Genomic DNA, 23,378 nt, shown 5'->3' with positions numbered 1-23,378 from the left:
AATATTCTTTTATTGTTATTTTTATTTAAAGATCATTCGCGTTAAACAATTTTTATTTTTATTTCCTTTCTGAAGAGAGATTATTTAGAATATAAATCAAGATAGAAGCATTCTTTCCTGGGATGAGCCATAAGATTTGATGATCCTAGTCTTAGAGTTTTAGAAATTTGAAATTTTACAAATTTTATATCATAGAACCTTAGGAATTTACAAGCTATGAAATTTAGAAATTTTGGAACTTTAAAGTCTTAGAACTTCAGAATTCCAGAATAACGAAGAGGCTACTCCACTCTGATCCCTGCCTAGTTAAATAACTGATTAATTAAGCTTCAAATCGCAAATGTGACCCTGCGTTTGCAACCCGCTGATTTCTTCTCGTTCCTCTTCCCTTTCTGATACGGAAATCTCAATCCCTGACTTTCCTCTTGAAATCGTATACCACTTGTCTCATGACCTTTGGCCGAGGTCTGTCGCATCGCACTCCGAAGACGATCTTCGAATTTTCCGACTTTTGATTCGTCCGTTGGTGGCGTTTTGCTTGAGGATCCCGTGACATGAGAACTTCCACCCAACAGGACTTGCCTTTCACTGGTATCCACTGTTCGTAGATCGATTGAAGCCGTTCCCATGGTCTTATTTTACTGCTGTACGCCTTTTTATGGGACCACTGGAATCCAGTGAATCGATAAAGAAAAAATTAATCCTGAATAATCCTAGACCTTGCTAAGATTTTGCTAAGTGGTAGACACGGCTCTGCCTTTAACGCCACAATCAATATATTAATGCAATTAAAATTTAGACTTAAATTAATTCATATGGACGATGGAAAAATTAAAGAGGTTACAGTACCACTGATGGTTTTCCGAAGGTCAATAAAAAGGACCTATTAGTAAATGCCTTAATATTGTTCATGACAAATTTCCTTGAAGCTTAAATCGAATTCCTTCGAAAATTTTAATGATACTTTGACATATTCAAGAAGGCAAAAATTTGTTGAAAGGAGAGCCTATAAATTGATCACATGATTTTGTCAAAATATAAACAGGAAGAATTTTTCTCATAGCCGTGAAATTATTCCTGAATGACAAATGACAAGTGACAAATATTCATTCTCGATTATAAAACCATGAAACGTGGTAAAAGCTGAATTTTCATGTTGAAAATTCTTGGAAGTTTCCTTCGACGATTTCAAAGCGTGTTAACGAGCCAAGTTCTCGTCCTATGTTCGATACTCAGGACGAGTAATTGTCTATGCACTTGATTGCATATCATGGAACTTCAGTGTTGCTTCAGACGATGCCTGAAACGTACCTTTAATGAGTAGAACTCGCCGTTAGTTCTCGAAGTGTAGAATCGAGGTAGATACTTGGGGGAGAGTTGCGTTTCAAGGGATTTGAAAAGTATCCGAGAGCTTCGTTTAATCGCGTATTTGCACGTTTAATTGAATCGGGCACGAAAAGAGCTTCCCAGCGAGCCGTTCGCTATGAAATTCAAACACTTCAATTATAAACAAGAAAATAATAAGAAGTAACATAAATAGAAAATTCGGGAACCTGAGTTTAAGATTAGGTCGACCGAGACCTTAAAAATTTGTAAAAAGGAGATCTTTAAATTTTATAAATTTTTATAAATTTGTAAGGTATATAAATGAGAATATGAAAAAGGAAGAGAAAATAAATTTCCATGTTTAATGGCTCCTTTTGTTCGTATTCTCGTTCAAATAATAAAACGCTGGAACGATGAGACACCGAGTTCCATTGGAGCATGCTCCGTTCCGGAAACAAACGTCAACGGTGAACAGATCGATGATTCGCGTCCATGGAAACCACGGATGGACCAATACGAGAAGACTATTCTCCTTTCCGCCGGACAGGCGCATCCGCCTTTTCCTCTCGCAACCGTTCACGAACGAAAGAAAAACGTCTGCACGCAAAATAAGCAACATTCATTTTTACCCGATACACGTATTTTTCTCAATTTACGATTGCAAATTATTTCTGATAAAAAAATTTAATTTGGAACCTAAGAATTTATCCATAAAAAGTGTCAGATAAATAATTAATCAATAAATAAATCAATGAAATTATTTTCATAATAATTAGACAACTTCCAAATCACCTTATCACCTGTTCAAAAATATTTTCATACCTGAAGAAGGAAACGAGACTCGAATATAAAGAATAATTATCAGATAAAGATATTTTTCTTATTCAGAATTTGTCGTGAAATTAACCTGCGACCCTTAAAGGGGAAAGATTAAGGCCAGACGGTCTTGTTCGCCTTTTTTTTAATCGATTCAAGCGGAAAGCAAAAGGTGACGCTTGTTTATAAAACGAGTTCCAGCTGTACGGATGCTCATCGTGCACCGATTCGATTTTGTTTCGAGCTTACTGTCAGATCGGTCAGGTAGTCCGACTCCGTATTACGTTACCTGCGACGCTCGCTCGAGTGCATTCGCTCGCATTGCTGGCTGCACGTCACCTGACTTTAACTTTGTTTAATATTAATTAAGCCAAAGGTGTCGGAACGATTCTTCCTTTTCCGATGTCCTGATCGATATCCAAAACAGCTATTCCTACCTTATGATCCTAATTTCTCACCTCGTTTAACCATTATCCAAATACGATATTTCAGGCAAAACTATTTTTCACTCTCTTCGACATTTCCTTATTCATTTGTATAACAGAAAAGTTCCAAGCCCAGGGAAACGTACCCAGGATGGTTCGCGATGGAAAAAGCGCAGAATCTATTGCTGCTCGTGGGCGAGGTAGGTTTCGAGCAAGAACGAGACACTCGGAAGACTATAAATCCTCGTGTGAGAGCGGGACTTCCGGTTTGTCCTTCAGAAAATCGTCGATTCACGATCCAGTGTTCCAAATCACCTTTTGCCTTACAATAATACAACATAAAATCCTTGAATCATGTATCTAATAAATTACAATAAAACATTTCTAATTAAATTATAGAACAATCAAAAATTTAATTAGAAAAAATCCTGTACCATTAAATCAAAGAATATTCTTTTTCTTCCGCTGACAATTGCAACGATTCAACGATCGTTGAATTGAACATAATATTCTTCTTTTGTAACAACAATCCCGGAAGACATCGAATACTCCAAATAATCGGTGGAACAGAGGTGGAAACGAAATCGGAATTGTACACCGTGGATTTATTCAAAGGATCGCGGATAGTCGAGGCTAAAAGTGAGCGTTGTAACTCCGATGGAAATCATTGTTACCAATGTGTTTGGCATCAAAGTGGCAATCGTTGGACATGTCAAACCTCTCCTGGTGTACTAGCGTATTGCACGCTCGCAATGGTTAGGCGATTTCGTGCGTTCTCTGCTATCCGAAACCTATGGGCGTTGCTCCATCGTAACGCGATACCTTTGTACTCTCGTCTACCTATGGAAACGTGTCCATCTATCGGTGCGACTGCTTTCAATGTTGCTATTGATAAGAGCTTACCGAAGCTTATCATACGCTGACAATGAAAATGTATTTAAAACCATGAAACCACGAAATCAACCGTATAACATTCGTTTCTATTTCCATTTATTGTATCGTGTATAAGTAAGTGCTCGATAACTCCCACGCGATTCCCTTCTTCAGAGTTAAAAATCCAGGGAATTATCGAGCGTTTACTGTAATAACACAAGGCAAACAAGGACTACCGTGAAAACGAAGCAAAGTTCCCAAGAGAAGATCCTGAAACGGTATAAAACACGCGGAGTCGATGGCTGGTCAGGATATACGACAACCAGTTACCTATTATTTCCCGCGACGATGGTTATTGCTTGTACACGCGAACACGGCGAATTCTTAGGCGGAAAATACGAGCACGATGTTTCGTATGGAACTAGGAAGGAACAGTACTCGTGGGAACGAAGGTAAGAGAAAGATGAAGAAAAAGAAGAAGTAGAGGAGGGGGGCTCGTGTCGATCCTATCGGAGACCCGAATCTTGGAATTCGAATTTGTCCCCTTATCTGCGGATTCCATCGTAATTGCTTATCTACGAGGCGCTTGCTCGCCGGGACCAACCATATCCACCTACTTTATGCGACGCGACGCCTCGCCTCACCACCGAGACACGCGTGTATCCACGTTCTCGCGTGTTTCCGTCACGCGAAACCTCCGCCAGCTTCGGGACGTTTTATCGTCGCTAGGGAATCGTATACGAGTTCTCTTCTTCCATTTTCTTTCATTCTACTCTTTCGGAACGACAGCGTTCTATCCTCTTAGGACTTTCCTCATCCGTGGCTTTAATTCCGGTGGCGCTACGGAGAGGCATCCCTTTTTTTCTCCCTCATCCCTTCGGAATCGGATATTGAAAAATTAATTCTGGAGACAAGGAACGTCATTTTATAACGCGACTATTGAAATATATGGTACGCGGTGGAAACGACGACGGGTAGTTTGCACCCGTGGAAAGTGTCCGTGTGTGGTCCTGGTTGTCGCTGTCCCTCTGTTTCGTCGCTCGAGTCCCTGTTGTTGCGAGCGGATCGGGCAACGATGACGTTAGTAACCCGATATCACCGCCATCCACGGCCCGCAGACGGCTTCCATACAGATGTTCCAAAGGGAATAGGGCCGTGCAGAGGTGGCGTACCATTATCCGTTTATGGAATGCTGTTTCGCGTCCTCCGCACGGTCTACATCCATCGATAACGGTAATCGCTTTTGTTCGACGCGCGTCGAATCACTGACGACGTCCAACTACTAGCCTCCGACTACCTCCAAGCGTTGCGTTCAACCTAACAGGATTTTTCACGTAATTATGGTATTATCTCCTATCCGGGAACCGATGGATCAACCGTTCTGGAGAAAACACGCGGAAGAGAGTGATCCTTATTGTGGAAATGGTTCGCATAAAAATCTTAACCGTGCTAGGGGTGCGCGGGTACCTGAACCTCGGGTTGGATCGAATAATTTTCAGTACCGAAGAAAATTTTTGGGTCTCGCCCGATCAGATATACCCCTAAACCGCGCCATATAAAATGAAAAAATGTAGAACAATTAGTATAAATTATGAAATAATCTTATTCGTAAGTAAATAAAAGTAATTGGGATCTGATAAAAGGGTGAAGGCTTTTTAATACCTCCGTTCATGGAAAAATAGTTGAGATTTTCTTCGAATCAAACACCGATAGATAGAGATCTCTGGCACCTATTTTAAACGGGTGAAACTTTTGACCACCCTCGCGGGCAAATTTCAAGGAATCGTTACGATTCTTGGTACCGTGGAGGAATCACGAAGATAGTAGATGAAGAGGAAGGGAAAGGAACGAAGAGGCGAAGGGAAGAGGCAGACGGTAGACAAATGAGTCGGGCCGCGAGTCCCTGCGACTCGTTTAATCAAAGTTTGGGATGCGTGTTGCCTCGGTCCCGAACTAACTACGCCCGATCATGCTATACGAGTTGAAACGAAAAGCAACCATCGTAACGACTGTCTCTTCTTTAACGTTCACCGTACGTCCATGTTCTATCCGCCTCGATTGGCAGATTCGTATTTTTGAACGAGGAAAATCTAGGGCTACGCGCAGCGTATGGTTGCCAGTTGGTCGCATTCACCGCGGCGTAATATCAATAATTACATACGACCGGCTAGAAATATCGGTTTCCTTCACCGCAAGAAAAGTTCAAAGAACTGCCACAATTTCGCAATCTATCCGTCGCTAAACCATGACCTATTTACCATAAATGACGCAGCTGTTGGACGACGGTTCTTTCACACCTTTGTACATTTCGTATATTTCAAAGATCGCAAAGAGCGGACCCAGGACATTAGACGATTGAAGACGGGGAAAAAAAGCGAGGGAGATGAAAAAAAAACAAAGAGTGAAATGGTAGAGGGGGAGGCAGGGATAGAAGGGAAGAGATGGAGAGAATCGCGGTGTCTGGCCACTCTATAATTTGTCGGGGTGAGTTACCGCCCTTGTCTTTGCTTAGCGTTGGCCGTTCGTTCCGTTTGCTTCTCTCAGGTGATGCTATCGGCGCATACCTCGCTAGACAGGTGGCCACCCCGTGACACCCACACACCCGCTACACGCACGCAACGACGTGCACCGGGCACACGCACCACGCCGTCTCCTGTCTCGTGAATCGTGCCGCGTCGCGTGCGTGCGTGAATGCGTGTAAAACCCACCTCCTCTCTTCCACGCTAAACCCTTTCCATCTTTCTCTATCCCCCATAACACCGTATCGCGTCCGTCTCTGTCCAGTTTACTGTCGAAAAGTTATCACGTCGGGCCGCCTGTTCCACACCCACGTACCCGGCACAGGGATAATGCTAATTTCGATGGATTAGAAGGACGCGCCCCGGGAATCTCGATAACAGGTCGTCACTCTCTCTGCAGCGTGAGAATTATGGCGTACCACAGGGAGTATGGGGGATTCATGGTACCTTAGAGTAGCGCGTTATCCCGGGGACGAAAAGGGCAACTGCCCGGGATCACCGCCAACAGGGGGCTGCAATACGATCTTTCGTAAACTCATTACTGTAGCGGGAATATCGAAATTTAAATTTCGCGCTGGATCTAGGGAACCCTAGATTGCAGGCTTGGCGCAGGCGCAATGCGTTGATTGAAATTTTCAACTATACTGATAATGCAAGGTATGAATCTAATTACGATTCTATGTGCATTTCCTCTGTGACACTTTAGGTGTTAAGCATCCAATCTTACCTAACCCCTAACAACCTTTCCTTTTCCTAAAAACACAAATTTTGCATAATTTGAAGCCTGGTCGACTTTCCCCGGAAACAGGTAGGTGCAGAAATTTATGCGTGTCCTTTGGAGCATCCGAAGGAAAACACTGGTATCTTCATCTCTGTCGAGGACACGGGGTCCGGGAGCATTGAAAAATCGACAACAGGAGTGACGAGATCGAGGATGCAGTTTCTCGCGGGTCAGGTGTGCCCCGTTGGTAGTATTGTTTTTTCGAGGTGACGAGGGAAAGAGGGGGGAGTGAGAAAGGGTCAGGTAAGACAGCGGGCACCACGCGGTGTCGTGTCAGTGGGGGGCCCGAAAGAAGGGCCCCGATGCCCGCCCACATCGCAGCTAACAGCGGCGCTCTATCCGATCCTAAAATCCCGATCTTTCGGCCACGATAAAGCTACGGGCCGGATATTTATTATTTGTAATTTACGTCGTGAGATCCGGCTCGTTAAGGGAACTTGGAGGCTAGAAACGCTTTCGGGCCGACGTTATATCAGATCGTTTCCCGAGGGAAAAATCTGTTTGGACCTTTCATTATCGGGTACCGGTGACTATGCCCTTTGATCGACCTTCTTTCCCTCGTTTGTTTTCCGGCAAACATTTGTAAACATACCGTTTCTATCCAACTGTGGTCTTTGAATGGGAATTAGATCAGATCTGGCTATAGTGTCGAGCAGGGCCATTTTGTTGAGTGATTTTTAAAGTAATTAACCCTTCTATGATTTTGACAATCATGTTCGAGCGTTAGATCTTATCTAAAAGACTTTTGCAATCATAATTTACTCGTTACTTAAGGAGATCGCGAACGAAAAGAGTCTGCCAGGATCGTCGAACTTTGAAGGGAACAAAAGAATTGAAAGGGGAAAAAGGGAGAAAAACGAAGGGAAAATAAGAATGAAAAAAAAAAGAGAGTACCGAGAGACAAAAACGCAGAGACGAGGAGAGGAACCGTGATGGAGGTGAAGAAGTTTGCTGAGGAGGAGGAGAGCGAAAAAGAGAGAGGCACCGAGTAATTTAACACCGGAAGCGTCTTGAGCGTGACGCCACCCTGAAGGTGCAGGATACGCGTCGAGGATAGGTAGGTAGGAGGTGGGGCAAAGAAGGTGGAGGCGATGGCGATGGTGCAGCCAGTCGGTGGGAGTCGGTAGGTACTCGAGGCCGCCATGCAAGGCGAGCTTCCTTCGTGTGCCTCTTCCGTCCCTTTCTTACAACCTTCTCTTACGAGGGAAGAACTTCGACTGTTCATAAATTTTTGCAAATTAATTATGTTATAATCTCTGATGATATATGACAAATATCTTTGAGGATGCAAACAATTAAAGTTATATAAGTTCGATATATATCAGTGGTAAAACGAGATAATTATGCGGTTGAACTGGTTTATGTTATGCAACTCAACGTAGACTATCAGTCTGCAAAAGCATATTAAAATCAAAATTGTATTGTTGGAGTTCTATCTTGAAGGTCGAAGCAATTTCCTTTTTTATATATTTTTCTAATTTTCTTCTCTTATTTTTTAGAATTTCTAATGTTTATGTTTGAAAAATGGTGAGACTGTTTCTTTTGATGCAATTGGAGGTTCTTTTTGGCTCGCCTTACAATTAGGAGATTAGGGCGTCTGGCTTGGTAACGAGTCTGACCTCTGCCGTCCCATTCTCCTGTGAGAGCTTCACGTCTGACTAAACGCATCTTGTTTTCCTTCTTTCTAACCTGCTTCATGGCTGATTTACACAATTTTTTCTACTTTTCAGGCACGTGGATTTCAGGCACACCATTATATACTCAATTTTGTGATATTTAATAATTCAAAATTATGTTATCCTTTTTCCTAAATTTCTTTAATATCAATTCAGAATTCCTGTTTCCCCTATATCGTCACTTTCCCTAGATAAGCCTCATTTGATCGCAAGCGTACCAAAATTGTAATAAACAAGTCTAACGTTTTTTCGACGATTCGTTTTCTCTTTGGCGACGATTTTCCCGCGACACGAATAGGATTTTCTCCTCCACATATTCTCCTTCTCGTCGATCCATCAGCACCGTCTCTCTCGTCTCACCGTCCTTTCTCTGTGCCCTCGTCGGTGTGTGATCTTACGTACTGCGGAGCATGTACACGGGCTGGATGTAAGTACGTACCTACCTACGCCCAGAGGGATTGAATTACCACCGCGAGCCCCTATGTGGCAACTCTCTTACTTAACCTACCGTCGAGAACTGTATCGACACATTTTTCTACCACGGGGTGTCCCGCAAACGGTCTGTTCCAGCGGCTCCAGACCCCGGGCACCCAACTCTACTCCCTGGAGTAGACTCACCTTCGCCTATCAATTTTAAGGTGTGTTTAACACCGAACCAGGAACAACAATTTTTCAAACAATTCTTTAACTAAGAATCTGGAATGATTAGCAGTTATTTTCACTTGAATTTTGTCGACGTGGAAGAGTTATTCATTCCCCTGTTCTAAAGTCGACTTTACAATGCCCCTCACCTTTCGATAGGAGAGCGAGTTTAGAACGGATCCAGCTCGCGCGACAGGTGCAAAGCGATCTAGCGATATGTTTATTACGCCCGCGAGAACTCGATGACTTTCCGATCGCGATAACAGGCTTTGATCAATGTTTACCGAATCGACGACGATATCTATGCAACGTTTCGAGCAATCGGGATAACAAGGAGCCACGGAGTCTGGCCTGTGTTTACGAGCATGTAAACTTAGCTATTAAACGTTCGCACTCTGAAATAAGAGTAAAATTATCTTTCCAGGTAAAGATTGATTATAGAGTTCAGTTACTCCCGAAGCACTCGTTATTATTAGTATTTATGAAACGATACTTGTAACGTTACGTCACCGGACATTAGTATCCCATGATTTTTTTGCGTAACAGTAGATACGCGATAAGCATCTTTAGATGCTTCCTTTCTTCATCCCCTTTCAATGCCCGTGGAATCGAAGAAACTGGCATCGTCCAGTGTCCTCGTGTACCCACCCACTTCTTAATTACTCGAAGAACGAAAGGGGGCGGTCGAGGCAGAAAGCCTCCCGTCAATCTTCGCTACCCCGTGGGACATAATTGAGTTCTTCCGCGCCTCCTCGCTCTTGGAGGTTCTTTTCTTCAATGAAGAACAAAGAGGAGAGGACACGTTCATTCTCTGTCTGTTCCCTGAGAGGGATTCACGATCCGCGGTGGAGGATGGATCGTGGCCAGGAGAGGACGAGCAAGCAGCCAGAGAGGAGGCTGGAAGAGGTGGTAGGAAAAGGAACGGAGGCGGGTAAAGGGGCTCTCACGTTACCTTCGGTGCGGCCAGGTGTCGGGTTACCTCCGACCTCATCTTCCTCCGTGCCTCCGCGAGTTTGCCACCATCGACATCGGACGTCTGTGTATACGTCTGTCCTTACTTACGTACGCCTACCATCCGTCCTGTCACCTTAGTTTCGCACATGTCCCGATTTTTCGACGATCCAACTCGCGAGACCGCAATCCACCGGTTGATAAATTAAGGATGACCCACGGTTCGTTTCAGTGGAATATGGTAAATCTGCGAGGGGTCGAATGAAGCTTGTACTTTGAAGCAAGTTGCTCTGAATTCACAAATTATTTGGACACAGCTGGCTAATTATCACTTTGATTTAATTAATGAATTTGAATGTGAAGGGTCAACGTATTTTTGTGTTATTGCATGTTCCAGGAAATGAAAACGTGGAAGCCAACTAAATACAAAAGCTTCCATTTCCAACAATAAAATCATCAAAAGCAGAAATGTTTAATTACTTCCCATTTCTAACAATAAGAAGAAATTCTTCACTGACCAGTTACTTTCCGTGTAATAATTAAAACTTTAGAAGGAAGCTTTAGATAAACCGTCTAATTAAAAGTAGAAAGGATATGACGTAGGATACGACGAAACAAACACCAGGTATTCGTGAAATCGTTCTTGACTTATCGACCAACGGTTCGACAACCCCATTGTAATTACTTCAGTGGATAATTAAAACAGCCCGTGTACCCCAAGCTACGTTTTGTACCCCTGCTATCGTTGGCGAAGGGTGTATAATCGATAGCAACATCAAGGGGTGTCTGTAACTGGAAACACCATGATCGAAAGCAACCCCCTTCGCGTATCATCCCCTAAATACCCCGCACCCTTCGATAAACAACCGCCAAACAACCTAGATACCTAACGATTGTAATTAATTGGAGCAACGAGTCTGATTAATCCATGACAATAGGTTACACGTGAAATTATTTTTTCAAGCAACTTTTACTGAAAAATAATAAATTTTAGCTACTCCGTAAGAGAACTTGGTCGTACTGCAGTGTACAATAATCGAAGAGAAATCATATTACGTCAAGATAATTATTTTTATCAAGAACGTCAGAAGCGGTGTAGATTACACGTAATTAACCACTCAGTGTTATTTGTCACCGCACATTTTATGTCAGAACCGACGATCACCACCGACAAGCTTTCCAAAAACCTATTATCGTGCCCATCGCCTTTGGGCCACGTGTTGATTCACGTGCAACCCCGTGGAACGCGCGTCCGTTTCTATCAGGGATGCCGAAGAGGAGGCTGAAGGGATGCGAAACAACCACGGGGATGTTAACAGGCGAGGGTGTCGCGTAACGAGATCATACCATCAAGAGGGTAGGATATGAGAGTCACGCCCTTCGCGAAATAAACATCATCGAACACCCAAATTTTGTTAGCATTAACGTATTCTAAGATTTTTTAGAGCGCGGACCATGGAGAGATCCCTTTACTGATTTCTAATGCCCGACCCGTCTCGAGAGACTTTCAATCTTTCCACGCCACAGAGAAGGATATCGAGAACCATTGGGCGACGATTCCCAAGAAGATCGACAAGGTTGTAGAAACCATGAATCGCGGCTAGACACGAGTATCGGGGGCAGCAGACGAAGTGGAAGAAGGGGGCACCCGTCTCGAAATTGCACGTTCGAGCGCAACGAATGCGACGGCTGAGGTGGTCATGGTACCCTGCGCGGTACCATTCCTCCGTGGTAACTGGAGAACGGAGACAAGTATCAGTTACGAGGAAAACTTCCGTGCACGCATTAACGACGTCGTATGTCCTCGTGTACGACGTACGAGGGTCGCGGCGCGAACAGGTACACAACAGGTTCGGGGAAGATCTGGGTCGTGGCATTCGCTTAAACGGTAACCGCTTTAATTGGACAGCATTAGGCACATCACCCGACGTACGAGTGTGAAAATGAGCCTTTAACGTCGTTCGAGAAAGTGAAACTGCCTGAATCTTAATACAGGCTGCTTTAATGTTCATGGAACTTGTTTTGAAACTGAATTTCATTACTTAATTTCAGATCTTTTAGAAATTGTAATTAGGTATAGAAATAATGAAATTTTTCTATATCATATGAAGCTAATGGAATTGAAAATTTAACCATGTATCCTGTAAACAGAGAATGACAAGATAAAAGATGTACCTTCACCGGATCATCCGGATCCACAGCACGTGAGTATCATCATCCACATTAGCGGCACGTGGCGTTGGTATATTATCTATGATTTCGGTTTTCGAATCCCGTGATGCGTCTTTCAGGGTGTATTAAGGGATAAAAGGGTGACGAAGGGTACAGTCACGTGGAACTGGCACACGTTCTTCATTATTCCTCCGAACGAACCCCTCATTATGGTGTCCAAATAAATTGATGCTTTCGTTCAACGTACACTCAACGTTCTACCTTTTCTCTTTCACGAACGTTCTTTATTCAGAATTTTTAATATTTCTATGAAATCTCGATACTCTAGTTTAAGACCGTGTACCATGGAACTCGTTTTGGGGACTTTCATGTGGTCGCCAGTGGGTCCTGTGACAAAAGGGTTACCCCTATTGGGTTCCATAGCTTGGGGGTGGTCTGTTTCGTGTCTCACGATATAGAAGTCGTTGGTGGGTCCCATGAAACGGGAGTCATCTGTATCAACCACGACTATGTGAACTGTGCAAACATCACAAGCTGAACCGTCCTCTTCAGGAACAGGTTTACTGTTACTATGTATAAGTTGCTGAGAGTTCGAACCAAGTATATAGTATCTACTGCAAGATCTTTTTCCTTTGCAGAAATGATTAAATCGATCACTTCCATTCTATCCATTCAAAGTGGTGAAATTATAATTTTTTCATACAAGGTGATCAAAAATTCTGAGCTTATTTAAAAGCAATTTCAATCCATTTAATAAATCCATCAAATCACAGCTATAAACTTAACAAGCAAGTACACCCGCGATCAAATCAGGCTTCCCTAGGGAAAAATGTACCTAGAGCCTAGCATTATTCTTTACGACCCCCATTTAATCTCCATACCACAGATTTCATTCCAAGCCACTCTCTATTGAAACGGTGTTAAATTGAAAATGCTAATGCTGGTCTACATCCAGTAACCAGTCCCATAAAATGACAGACGGATCATTTCGAATAATTCATCCGAACAAAATCAACAGTCGTCTATTAATCGTTTAAAGAACTCTTGTCCTCGACTAATTAACCAACGAACCGGTTGCAATTTGAAATTCAATTTCCTAGTCGCGCAACAACGCCGAGAGGATTACAATGGAGTCCACTGGCTCGTTTCCTCTAGCCGTATTTACGAGTCGCGTTTGGTATTATGGTCGCGTGACTTTGGAGACCGGTGCCGTTGGCATCCGGCAATGCATCGGTAATGAAACGAGCCGGGCAAAAGGCAATAGTCGTAAATACCCGGCTACCTACTTACTCGGTCTCTGCGAAAGACAGAGAGCTTTGGTAATTGTTTTGCCAACGTTGGCCCCGTTCTGACCGGTCAAAAAGACCCTGAATCTTCGAGGTAACAGAGGATGCTGTCAGCAACCTTTAACCCTAGGAAAATATATTATTTTCCTTGTTCACAAAAATTTCCAGAAAATTATTTATTTTCACTTCTGCCTTCTAAAATTAGTACTCTCAGTTTTAACCCATACTCTAATGTTGAATTTCTATCTTTCTGATTAACAAACTTGATAATCAATTCTTGCCAATAATTTCTAAAAAAAATAGTGACGAAGGAAGGGAGATATCCTCATTAGCAAGCAACGGAAGTGATCTCAGTGGGACGGTCCCGGGAAAGAAAACATCCGGGTATCGAAAAGTGGTATCCCGGTCGAGCCGGTGCGGTTAAAGCGGTGTATAACTGGTGTGCATCGATAGCGGAGTGTCCTCTTGGCGTGCGAGAAAAAGGGCGTGACGTATGGTACCCCGGGGTCCTGCGATACCAAAGAGTCTCTCCCCAAACAGCACCACCACCGTGGTCGCTTATATTATTACCGGCATACATATTTATGCGTGGAACACGCAACACCCCGGTGGAGGTGGAACGAGAAGAAGAGGATAAGGAAAGAGGTCCTGGCCGACGGACGAGGAAACGAAAGAGGGAAGAAGAGTAGGAATGCGCGAGAGAGGACGGCTCGGTTGAGTTAGTTATTACTGAATCAATTACCCGTTCGTATTTATAGAGTGTAGCGTGTTTCTCTTCTGTTTCTCTCCAAGCTCGCCACTCTCGACCCCTTCTTCTTCGACGTTGCCTTCCCGCCAGTCTTCGACCGGATCGAGAAGAATCTCCTCGCGAACATCCGAGAAGATTGTATCGGGATACGACCGGAAATTCACGGTACCCTTGAAAATATATGGCAACCATCCTTCGAACCGACTAGACTGGTTGCGTGATGGGTTTCTTGATTGACGCGTTTATATTTTTCTTGAAGAAATTATTACTACCCCGTGTAGGTTTTATTTAAAAAATCTTCTACTTGAAAATTTGGTCAAGCTTTCGAACTATAGTATACGTATACGTGTCCATTACAGAGAGGAAAAATGAAATTTTATCCAGGACCCGGACGTTTTATCATAAATTCCATAAATCCGTCATTGGATCGGTTCGTTTAAGTCCGCGGCGTAGCCTCCCCATCGGCACCCATAATTCCATATCAATTTGTGGGTTAACCGATAATTGCGTAACGCCATTCATATTCCAGCCGGTGCATATTAATTCCTGACCATCGTATTTCTTAGGCATCCGGTTAAAACCACCCGTTCCCTGCCACCGAGAAGGAGGTCCAACCTCCTGACTGGCCAACAACCCCATTGCATTCGTTGATCTTTATCTTCTATCCGGCGTGAAGAGCCACGTAGAAACCCTTCTAGGTGCTACCTCGACACCCTCTCCCACATAATTATCCGCCGGCCATTGCAAATACGTTGATAAATGTCTGCGGTTAAGAACACTATCAGAAGCACCGTGTTTTGCATGGAGGTCCTTCGTACCCCGCGTACTTGAAGAATTAAAAGGAACATGAAGGAGTATAAATTTGATTATCTATAAAGGGTCATTCGATGAATGAACGATTAATATTAATTGAGACTTGAAAGGGACTAGATTCACAGATAGTAAGATTTTCCTAAGATAGGAGAGGTTTTAGTTTGATCTATTGGAGAAAGAACATGAGTCGTCACAAACGAGGAAGGGATTTACGAAGAACTGGTAGCTGTAAGATCTGCCAAATGTATAATTAACGGTGGGCCGACAGGCTGCTTCGAAAAATACTGAAATTCGAGCTCCCATTGGGCGCGGTCGCTTCTGGGACGAGTGATTTCGCTCCAGGGCCGACCAGGTCTCTGATCGATCCGTCGATCGATTGTTTTCTATTCATCGATAGACAAATAAATTGTACACCTTGTATACCTGTCGGATCTGAGAATCACCGTTAATTGACATTGCCAATTAGGAGAAATAATAGATGAAGATTATTTGAATTACGTTACTATTACGCTAATAATGTAAATTAATAAATTGAAAGCTGAATAATTAGTACTTTAATATGTCTTACTGAATAGGTACTTTAATTTTCTTCGAAAACAATTGTGAATGTCTCAGATGATAAGAGGATCGATCAGTAAATTGTTCGACGAATAATCGTGGGAAAGATAAGAAATCCTGAGATCCATTTAAGAAGCTCATAGAAGACGGCCCTGGCGTGTTGCAGCTGAGAAGTTAAATGGAAGGAGTAAAAAGGGGGAAGTAGGCAGAAGCGGACCTCACGGGCAAAACTGGTGTGGGGCTAGGTGTTAAAACACGGTAATTAACAACGAGGAACGCCGTGGAGAACCGACGAGGACGAGAGAGACCACCTTCGGCCGCTCACGGTGGCTACCAAGATTTACTGCCAAATGGCAGCGTATTTATGAACTACGCCTGGTGCAACCACACCACAGGGACACGTACAGGCCGGACACGAGGCTGTGTAATCACACGTACGAACGAAGACAGGCCAGGGACCAGCCATAAGGGCCGGCGAGTGGAGTGCTAACCGGCCATCGATCATGTTTCGTGGATAGTTAGGAGCCATGAAACATTCATGCACGATCGACCACCCATCGCAGCCTTCGTCTTTTCGCTCGAACGGACAAACCTTCTTGTCCACGCTCTCAAAAACGTTTTCCCTATCATTCCTTCCTCCTAAGATGATGAACCTTTCTGTTCAATAGAATCTCGTCACGGAAACGATTGCAATTATTTCAAGTGGAACGACATTATTTGCGAAATATCAAATTTGATTAGTGCCTTCTATCCCTTTGGGGTTCTGGCACTAAGACCCTCAATCAAAGATGCCAATAATTAAGCAAATTACGAAAGTCTCCCTTCTTCCCTCTGAATCGAATTTTTTCACTGATCGGAGAAACGAAGCATGATGTACGTTCTGTTCGTTAGCGGAACAAGCCGAGGATGGTAACTATTTGAAACGACGAACGAGGAGTACAAACGAGGTTCTGTTTAGACGATCGGGAATAGCGCCGACAGTACGATGAACGGCCAGTACGAAGGGAAGGAAACGAGGACGAAGGACGTGGATGAAAAAAAGCGGAGACGAAGAGTGGAAGGCAGGCGGACAAGCTGGCTGGTTGGGATAACAGAGGTACGAGGGGAGAGTAGACACGTCAGACCCTTGGGCCGTCATAAACAATAGCAAGGAGTAATTGATTCTCTAATAACTTAACGCGCCAGCACGAGGTGGCCACTAACAGCCTTAGGTAGGCATAATGTATTATAGCCGGCAACGAGTCGACTGCCAAGGAGAGGAGGCTTCGACGAGCACGGCCTACGAGCGCCTACGAGCGAGATTTAAGGCTACGTGCCAATAATAAAGCAGCCACCTTGGAAAATGGCAACAGCCGTGGCGATGTGGTTTGTTGCTTACACGAGGAAACCCGCCACCTTTGCTCGCCGAACGAACGATATACGATCCTCCTTACGCTTTGCTCAGGCGCCCTAACGAAAATATACCGGAATTTTCTGTAACTCGTTATTCTTATCCTTTTTTCCAAAAATAGTGCTGTAGTGATGATAATTTCAAAAATTTAAATTAACACTCTTACTTAATTCTATTAATAAGGTTATTTTAGAGAGCGCAGACCATGAAGAGATTCCATGTATTCGTTTGAATTCTGCAATTTTTAACAGCACAGTACATAATTTCCTCGTCGTTTCACGGAAGGTATCTATCAATCCGATGAAAAGAATGAAAAATGGCACGGGTAAACGTGAAAAGGAGGGTGGGTAGAGGGAGAGCAAGTCGCGATTCGAAATAAAAAGAAACCCCGTAAAGGGGTGTGAGGTTCGCGTACGGCGGCACGATGCGGCCTGTCATTAGGCCCGATATATCTCACACCGGCAACAACACATCGCAAACAAGAAATGACATCGAGGCCTCGGTTCTCGCGGCCATTAACGCGTCTGCGCGTACCTGCAACTTCGTCGAACGCCTCCTCCACCCTGGTCGACGCCAACCCCACGGCAACTATTGCCTCGACAATTCGTGAGAAATCTCACGATATCGCTAAGAACACCCTACCATTCTACGTTTCTTGTTTTCAAGAAACAACATGGAGAATGGAACTAAAGAACACACATTCGAAATTTTTGGATACGTCTATGCTTTTCAATAAAATTCAATTTATATTTAATTGGCGCTGTTGAAAAATCTATCTTTTTTTTAATTCTACCTTCGTTAGGAAATGGAAGCTATCAGACAAGGAACACACGCACCATTTCAAACGAAGGATAATTTAATTTAGTATTTTTCTCCTCCGACTACTTCTCTGGTTGCATCGGTAATTACAAAGTCTCCCCACGTTTTCGCGAAGCCACTAGCATGCCCCCTTTGTCCGCGCGAGTCTGATTCCCGCGCGAATCAATTTTTTAATTTATCCTAACGCTCGAACAGACACGCGATACCCTGGTCTGCGAAATGTAAGTACTCTTCAAAAATTTTCTATTTCAAAAAATATTGATTCTCCTATTGCTAACAGTAAACAAGAAACGATCGATAAAAACTTGGAATAGTCTGGTTTGAACGCGTGCATCGTTCGTCTAACGCTTTTTGACAGTTCTCCAGGCGAGCAGCCACCATCGTGGTAACCACAAAGTTTCAATAAGGAGTCAACGATAAACCACTCGTACAGCGGGCCACGTACATAAGGATACCTCGTTCTGAAGTAGTGTACACTTACGTACACTTGTGTAAGAGAAGGAAAGGGTATCAGCGTGAAACGCGAACGCGCGAATAAGGTGTACGTCAACGTGACTAAAGAGGCCTCGTTACCATAATCGTCGATCGAGGAAGGAGAGGGGTGGTCAGAGGCCGGTATATTCTTAAATCTGGCAAGCCAACACCTAAACACGGTCATCATCGGTTCGCGGTATAATAAGATCACACCGTGGCGAGGGCCTGGTTCGGAACGAGCCGCTCGTGACCCTACGTGGCTGCGATATACTTACGCCACCTTTCTTTCTCCCTCGTCTGCCGATACCTCGAGGCAGTAAAAAGAAAAAAACACAAAAGGACCAACGAAGAAATTATCGGCGGTTTAAAGATGATTTTCTCCACGGTCGACGCCTTGATACCTACCCTACACCCCTGCCCTCTTTTACACACGTGTACTTTGTTGCCTCGTTATTAAGCCTATCTATCCGACCAATCACCGTAATACGCCCCTTAATGTGTGACAATTCCCATGATTTCTACCCTCGCGCAAAATGCGGAAGTTGTACCCGGTCCGTCGTTTCGCAAATTATCCCTGTGATACTTGAACGTATTGAACGATCAAGATTACCGTTCCGCAACACTGATTTTATAAGCTGATCTTTTACTTATGGTTCATTTTTTTCTTTTCGTTTTTCCGGGTATAGTACGGTTACGAATAGGGGTTACGGTTCGTTACCGGGCACCATTTGCATTCGGATAATTTGGATGTCACAAAATTTTACGAGCCGATCACCCGTTACCTGGCCGGGCACTCGATACCCACGGCACGTCCTCGACACGGACGAGGATGGAGAAAGAAATTATCGGCGATTTAAAGCTGATTCTCTGATCGGTCGACGCCTCCTCCGGCCCCGTACACACCGTGTATTCCACGTCGTGCTTATTACGGTTATCACTTTCCAATCACTGTAATACGCTCTTAATGCGTGACGATTCCGATGATTTGTGGGTTTCGGGGGTGGGAGTTCGAAAGGGTTCAGGAAATGGGAAAATACGAAGTGTAAGGAATCGTGGCTTGGGAAGTAATATTATAATTGAAAGAGGGAAGTCTTCGACTTTCTAAAGTTTCAGAATAAATCAGAAATATCCATCGAACAGTAAACTATTATTTATAAATAAAATAGTCTACTCTAGTACAAATTAAAAAAATCTAAAATTTATCATTTTGAAATATCCATGGGTTCTCGAGATTCTTGAATAATATTCGCTACAACACGAACTACCATTACCAAGTGAATTTCTTGAAAGCTCGCGACAGAGGAGAATCGAATGGCCGTCAGTACGCGAAAGGAAAGAAAGAAAGGGACGAAAATAAGGAGACATCGATGAGAAGAAAAGAAGAAGAAGACCACAAAGGAGAAGAAGAAGAAGAAGAAGAAGAAGAAGAAGAAGATCGAGCAACAAGATCTCACGAGGTATCTCGATAAATCCCTTTCGCTGGACAAATAACGACAAGGCTCATTACTATAAACACGTCTCGCGTGGTCTCTGCGTGTGGCACGTCGGCTTCTCCGTTCTCTGGCTATTTATTTTTATATCTACACGAGTTTCCTTTTTTCTTTTCGTTATTATATTATCCTTGCCCTTTCCTTCCTAATCGTGGTCGAGACATATTTGTCCCTTGGCTGCACGAAACGCGATAAATAATTTAAACGAGATCGAACCAAGATCTCATTTTCTTTTCTTTCTTTTTATTCTATTTGTTGGTCGTTTAATTACATTTCGACGTTGCAGAACGAACCATGGCCACCTTTCGATTCTCATATTTACCTCGTAACGTTCGTAGGTGTGAATTAATTACAACGGTTTGGCTCGCGTTTATGGCAATCGGTCTGGCTCGTGTCGAGAAAACATAACGCCGTGTTATGTCGCTTACGATGATCGTTTCGTTGATTTGATGCGACGATTAAAGGTCGCGTTACATCTCGTCCCATCAGTATTTCGAGATTGTTCTTTAGTTTTTCTTTAATTACAGAGATTTAACGTCAAGTTTAAGTGGTTATTAATGAGGATACTGTGAGATGGATATAGTCGCTTTAGTGCGGATGAATTATCGGATTTTTATTACTCATTCTAGTATATAGATGCCTGAGTTCCTAGATAGTCGAGTTCCTAAGAGCCCGAATGCGTAGATATCTAAATTCCTAGGTGCTTGATTTCCCAAATGTCTAAGTTCCTAAATATCTAAATACCTAATTGCCCGAGTTCCTAGGAGCTTGGTTTTCTAAACGCCTGAGTTCCTAAATATCTAAGTACCTAAGTACCTGGAGTTCCTAAATATCTAAGTATCAAAATGTCTGATTTCCTAGGTGCCTAAGTAAGTGCCTGAATTCCTAGATGCTTAAGTTCCTAAGTGCCTGTTACAGCTCCAATATTAAAAATTTTAGTCCTTCGTGTGAAGGATAACCGGAACGAAGCCTGGACACGAAGAGTACACGCATCGGCTTCGATCGATATGTCAATTAATTTTCATAAGGAGTCCATGGTAGGGTTCATTTAAGCAGGCAGACAAGCCGATGGGGTCGCGTACACGATGTTCGATGCACCTGGTCAGATTGGGGCTTTCTCCCTACCACAAATTTTTTACTTTCGTTCGCGAACATTCATTTTCTGCCTGTTCGTTTTTTCTCTCCTCTCTCGGTTAATTATTCGTTTATGCCCGAGTTGCCGTGGAGCTCTCATTAGGAGGGCCGTAAAAAGAACGAAGGAGCTCAAGATTTACTTGTTCGCGTGGGGTACCGAATGTTCGACCACCATCGTATTCGTATTTTACACGAACTTGGATTTAGTTTAATCCTTGTTATGGAATTTAAAAAGAAAAATATTAGTTTCCTACCTGAAGTATTGAATCTAATAATATTAAGTTACCAATGACTCCATCAGTATTTTTTTTTATTTTTACAATTCTAAATATTTAAAAAAATACTCCTTGCTTTAACATATCTCCAATAGCAGATGCTAGTAGCACCAGTTGTAAAAGACTCGCTTCATCTACCAGGAGAAGACAGTTCCATATCTCGAATCTGCATCATTCTCGTTTTTAATTACGGTGTTCGCGCCTACTAAACAATTATCCCGGCAAGAGGGGTAGGGTACGCGCGCCACGATCGCTCTTTTTTTATTTCCCCGTCCCTCAGGTGGCGAGAAGCGAGTCGGTTCGATCGAGAGCCACGTCTCGTGTAATTTTCATCGAGTGGGTGGATACCCATTATTTCGCATTACAGGCTCCTTACGGGGCCCATGGAATCATGACCCTATCGCGACTTCGCGTTACGTTCGCACGTTTTCCGCTTGTTAACGCTTGCCGACACGTTCCGTGACTTCAATCTCCATCGCGGATGAAAAAAAAAAAAAGAACGGACGAACATTTTCTATAATCTGTTCGATTACGTGAATAATACTGTCGACGGTAATTTCCTTTCAACAATATTAATATTATTTTTATTCATTTTATTTACCCAGAGAATGTCCCCAGAAAATGTATTATAACTTTATAATTATAATTATAAAACTAACTTAGAATTTCTGTTTTCTACCTCCTTCTTATTATCAACTTTATTTATGGCGCGAAACTTGAACGTTCCTTGATTTCGTGGTTCCGTTGATGCGGCGCGCGCATCGGCCGAAGAAATAACATCCGCCAAGCACGAGAAACATGCTTTAGAACGCGAGCGGCGTGAAAGACTGTAGTTAGCGACTATTAATATCATCGATCGAGATCGATAGTTGGCTGCGAGGCGTCATAATGATACGGTGGATCGAACGGGGCCCCATCGATGCTCGGCCGATATGGCGCACGTACACACACGGCCCATACACCACTCACAAGTGGCGCCACTAACGATCTCCGGGATCGTGTTCAACGGATAAACTAACGATAACTTATTCGGAACGGCTACCTAATTATTATTCTGCTAATTGCTGGGGCTAATTCGAAATAATGATAGGGAAAGGGCGCGTGCAAATCGCGTCGATTTACGTAAACGATCCTGCCACTATAAACTCAACTACTTCTGAACGAAATTCTTTGCGCGCGCCAAACGATATAAACACGCGTAAAGTAGAGCCCCTTTTGTTCTTCTTGGTTAGGGACAACTTCGCGGCACCGATTATGGTTTATTATGGCGAACGATTTTAATCGATCGCTCTCGTTCAATGGGACGAGCAGAAAATTAAACCGAACACAATTTGTGTCGGAGAAAAAAAGCAACTACGATAAAATTATTGCTGGCTTTTCAACGGTACAAGAGTATCGTTTCGTGATACGTTTATTTTTGCTCCGCGATATTGCAGGCCATGCGAGAGTATCAAAACATAAAATGCAATAAAAATATTGTTAAAAATGTAATACGTATCCATTTTAGTTTCGGAAACAAAAGCTGTTAATGTATCACAGTGGAAACGTTTGTTACCCTCATACGTAATAGTAAATGTCAATGTGTAAATGTAATCGGAGATACGCCATGTTTCAGCGAATAGTATATTTTTGCAGTAATATGATCGATGATTGAAATAAAAAAAAAAGACGATATAAAATTGTTGTACATACCCTAATGAGGAGTGGTCCACGTTCTCAAATGAAGTATCAGCTGTAAAAAAAGATTCAGTGTTAATTGATTGATAATAATACGAATATATGATTCGTTTCCTTACATCGTCGTAGCTGTACCGTGGGACCATGTGCTTTATACTGAGATCTTGACATATATTCGAAAGAATGTAACACTTCGATTCATAACACTAATATTAACAATTTTACTATGAATAATTAACAAATAATGTAATTTTTATTACATTTTTACAATACTTTATCCGAAAAATCTATTCGCGCACAACACCTGCGTATCCCGCCCATTTTACTGCCGGATCAATGCAATCGTTTTCAGATATATCGATTCTTATTCGATCAATTGCTTTCAACTTTCATTACACGATTTATAAAAAGATAACTTGTTATATTTGAAATAGATATATTTAATTTAATTTTAGGTATCCTTTTGAAAATCAAACAGTTGTAAAAATAATAATTAATATAAAATTGAAAATTAAATCTAGGGGTTTTCTAGC

At 42.8% G+C, this 23,378-nt stretch overlaps 1 protein-coding gene across 2 annotated transcripts; it reads right to left on the bottom strand.

The window, feature by feature from the left end:
* Positions 1 to 290: 290 nt before the first annotated feature.
* LOC114878486 lies at positions 291 to 23,148 on the bottom strand. Of its 2 annotated transcripts, XR_003789755.2 has the most exons (3): positions 22,965 to 23,148; positions 22,861 to 22,900; positions 626 to 667 (listed from the first exon to the last, which is right to left on the bottom strand). XR_003789755.2 is itself a non-coding variant. In XM_029192350.2 (2 exons), the coding sequence occupies exon 2, from the start codon at positions 627 to 629 to the stop codon at positions 330 to 332; it is 300 nt and encodes a 99-aa protein (XP_029048183.1). In that variant the 5' UTR covers positions 630 to 667; positions 10,011 to 10,168; the 3' UTR covers positions 291 to 329. The 2 variants fall into 2 exon arrangements, 1 of the variants encoding a protein (XP_029048183.1); XM_029192350.2 differs by lacking the exons at positions 22,861 to 22,900; positions 22,965 to 23,148 and adding an exon at positions 10,011 to 10,168 and having other exon boundaries at positions 291 to 667.
* Between the last annotated feature and the right edge of the window lie 230 nt (positions 23,149 to 23,378).

The sequence above is a fragment of the Osmia bicornis genome, chromosome 15 (assembly GCF_907164935.1).
Source record: "Osmia bicornis bicornis chromosome 15, iOsmBic2.1, whole genome shotgun sequence".
In the NCBI taxonomy this organism is placed as follows: Eukaryota; Metazoa; Arthropoda; class Insecta; order Hymenoptera; family Megachilidae; genus Osmia; species Osmia bicornis.
The sequence above is the reverse complement of the archived record's forward strand: the minus strand, read 5'-3'. Positions and strand labels throughout refer to the sequence as shown.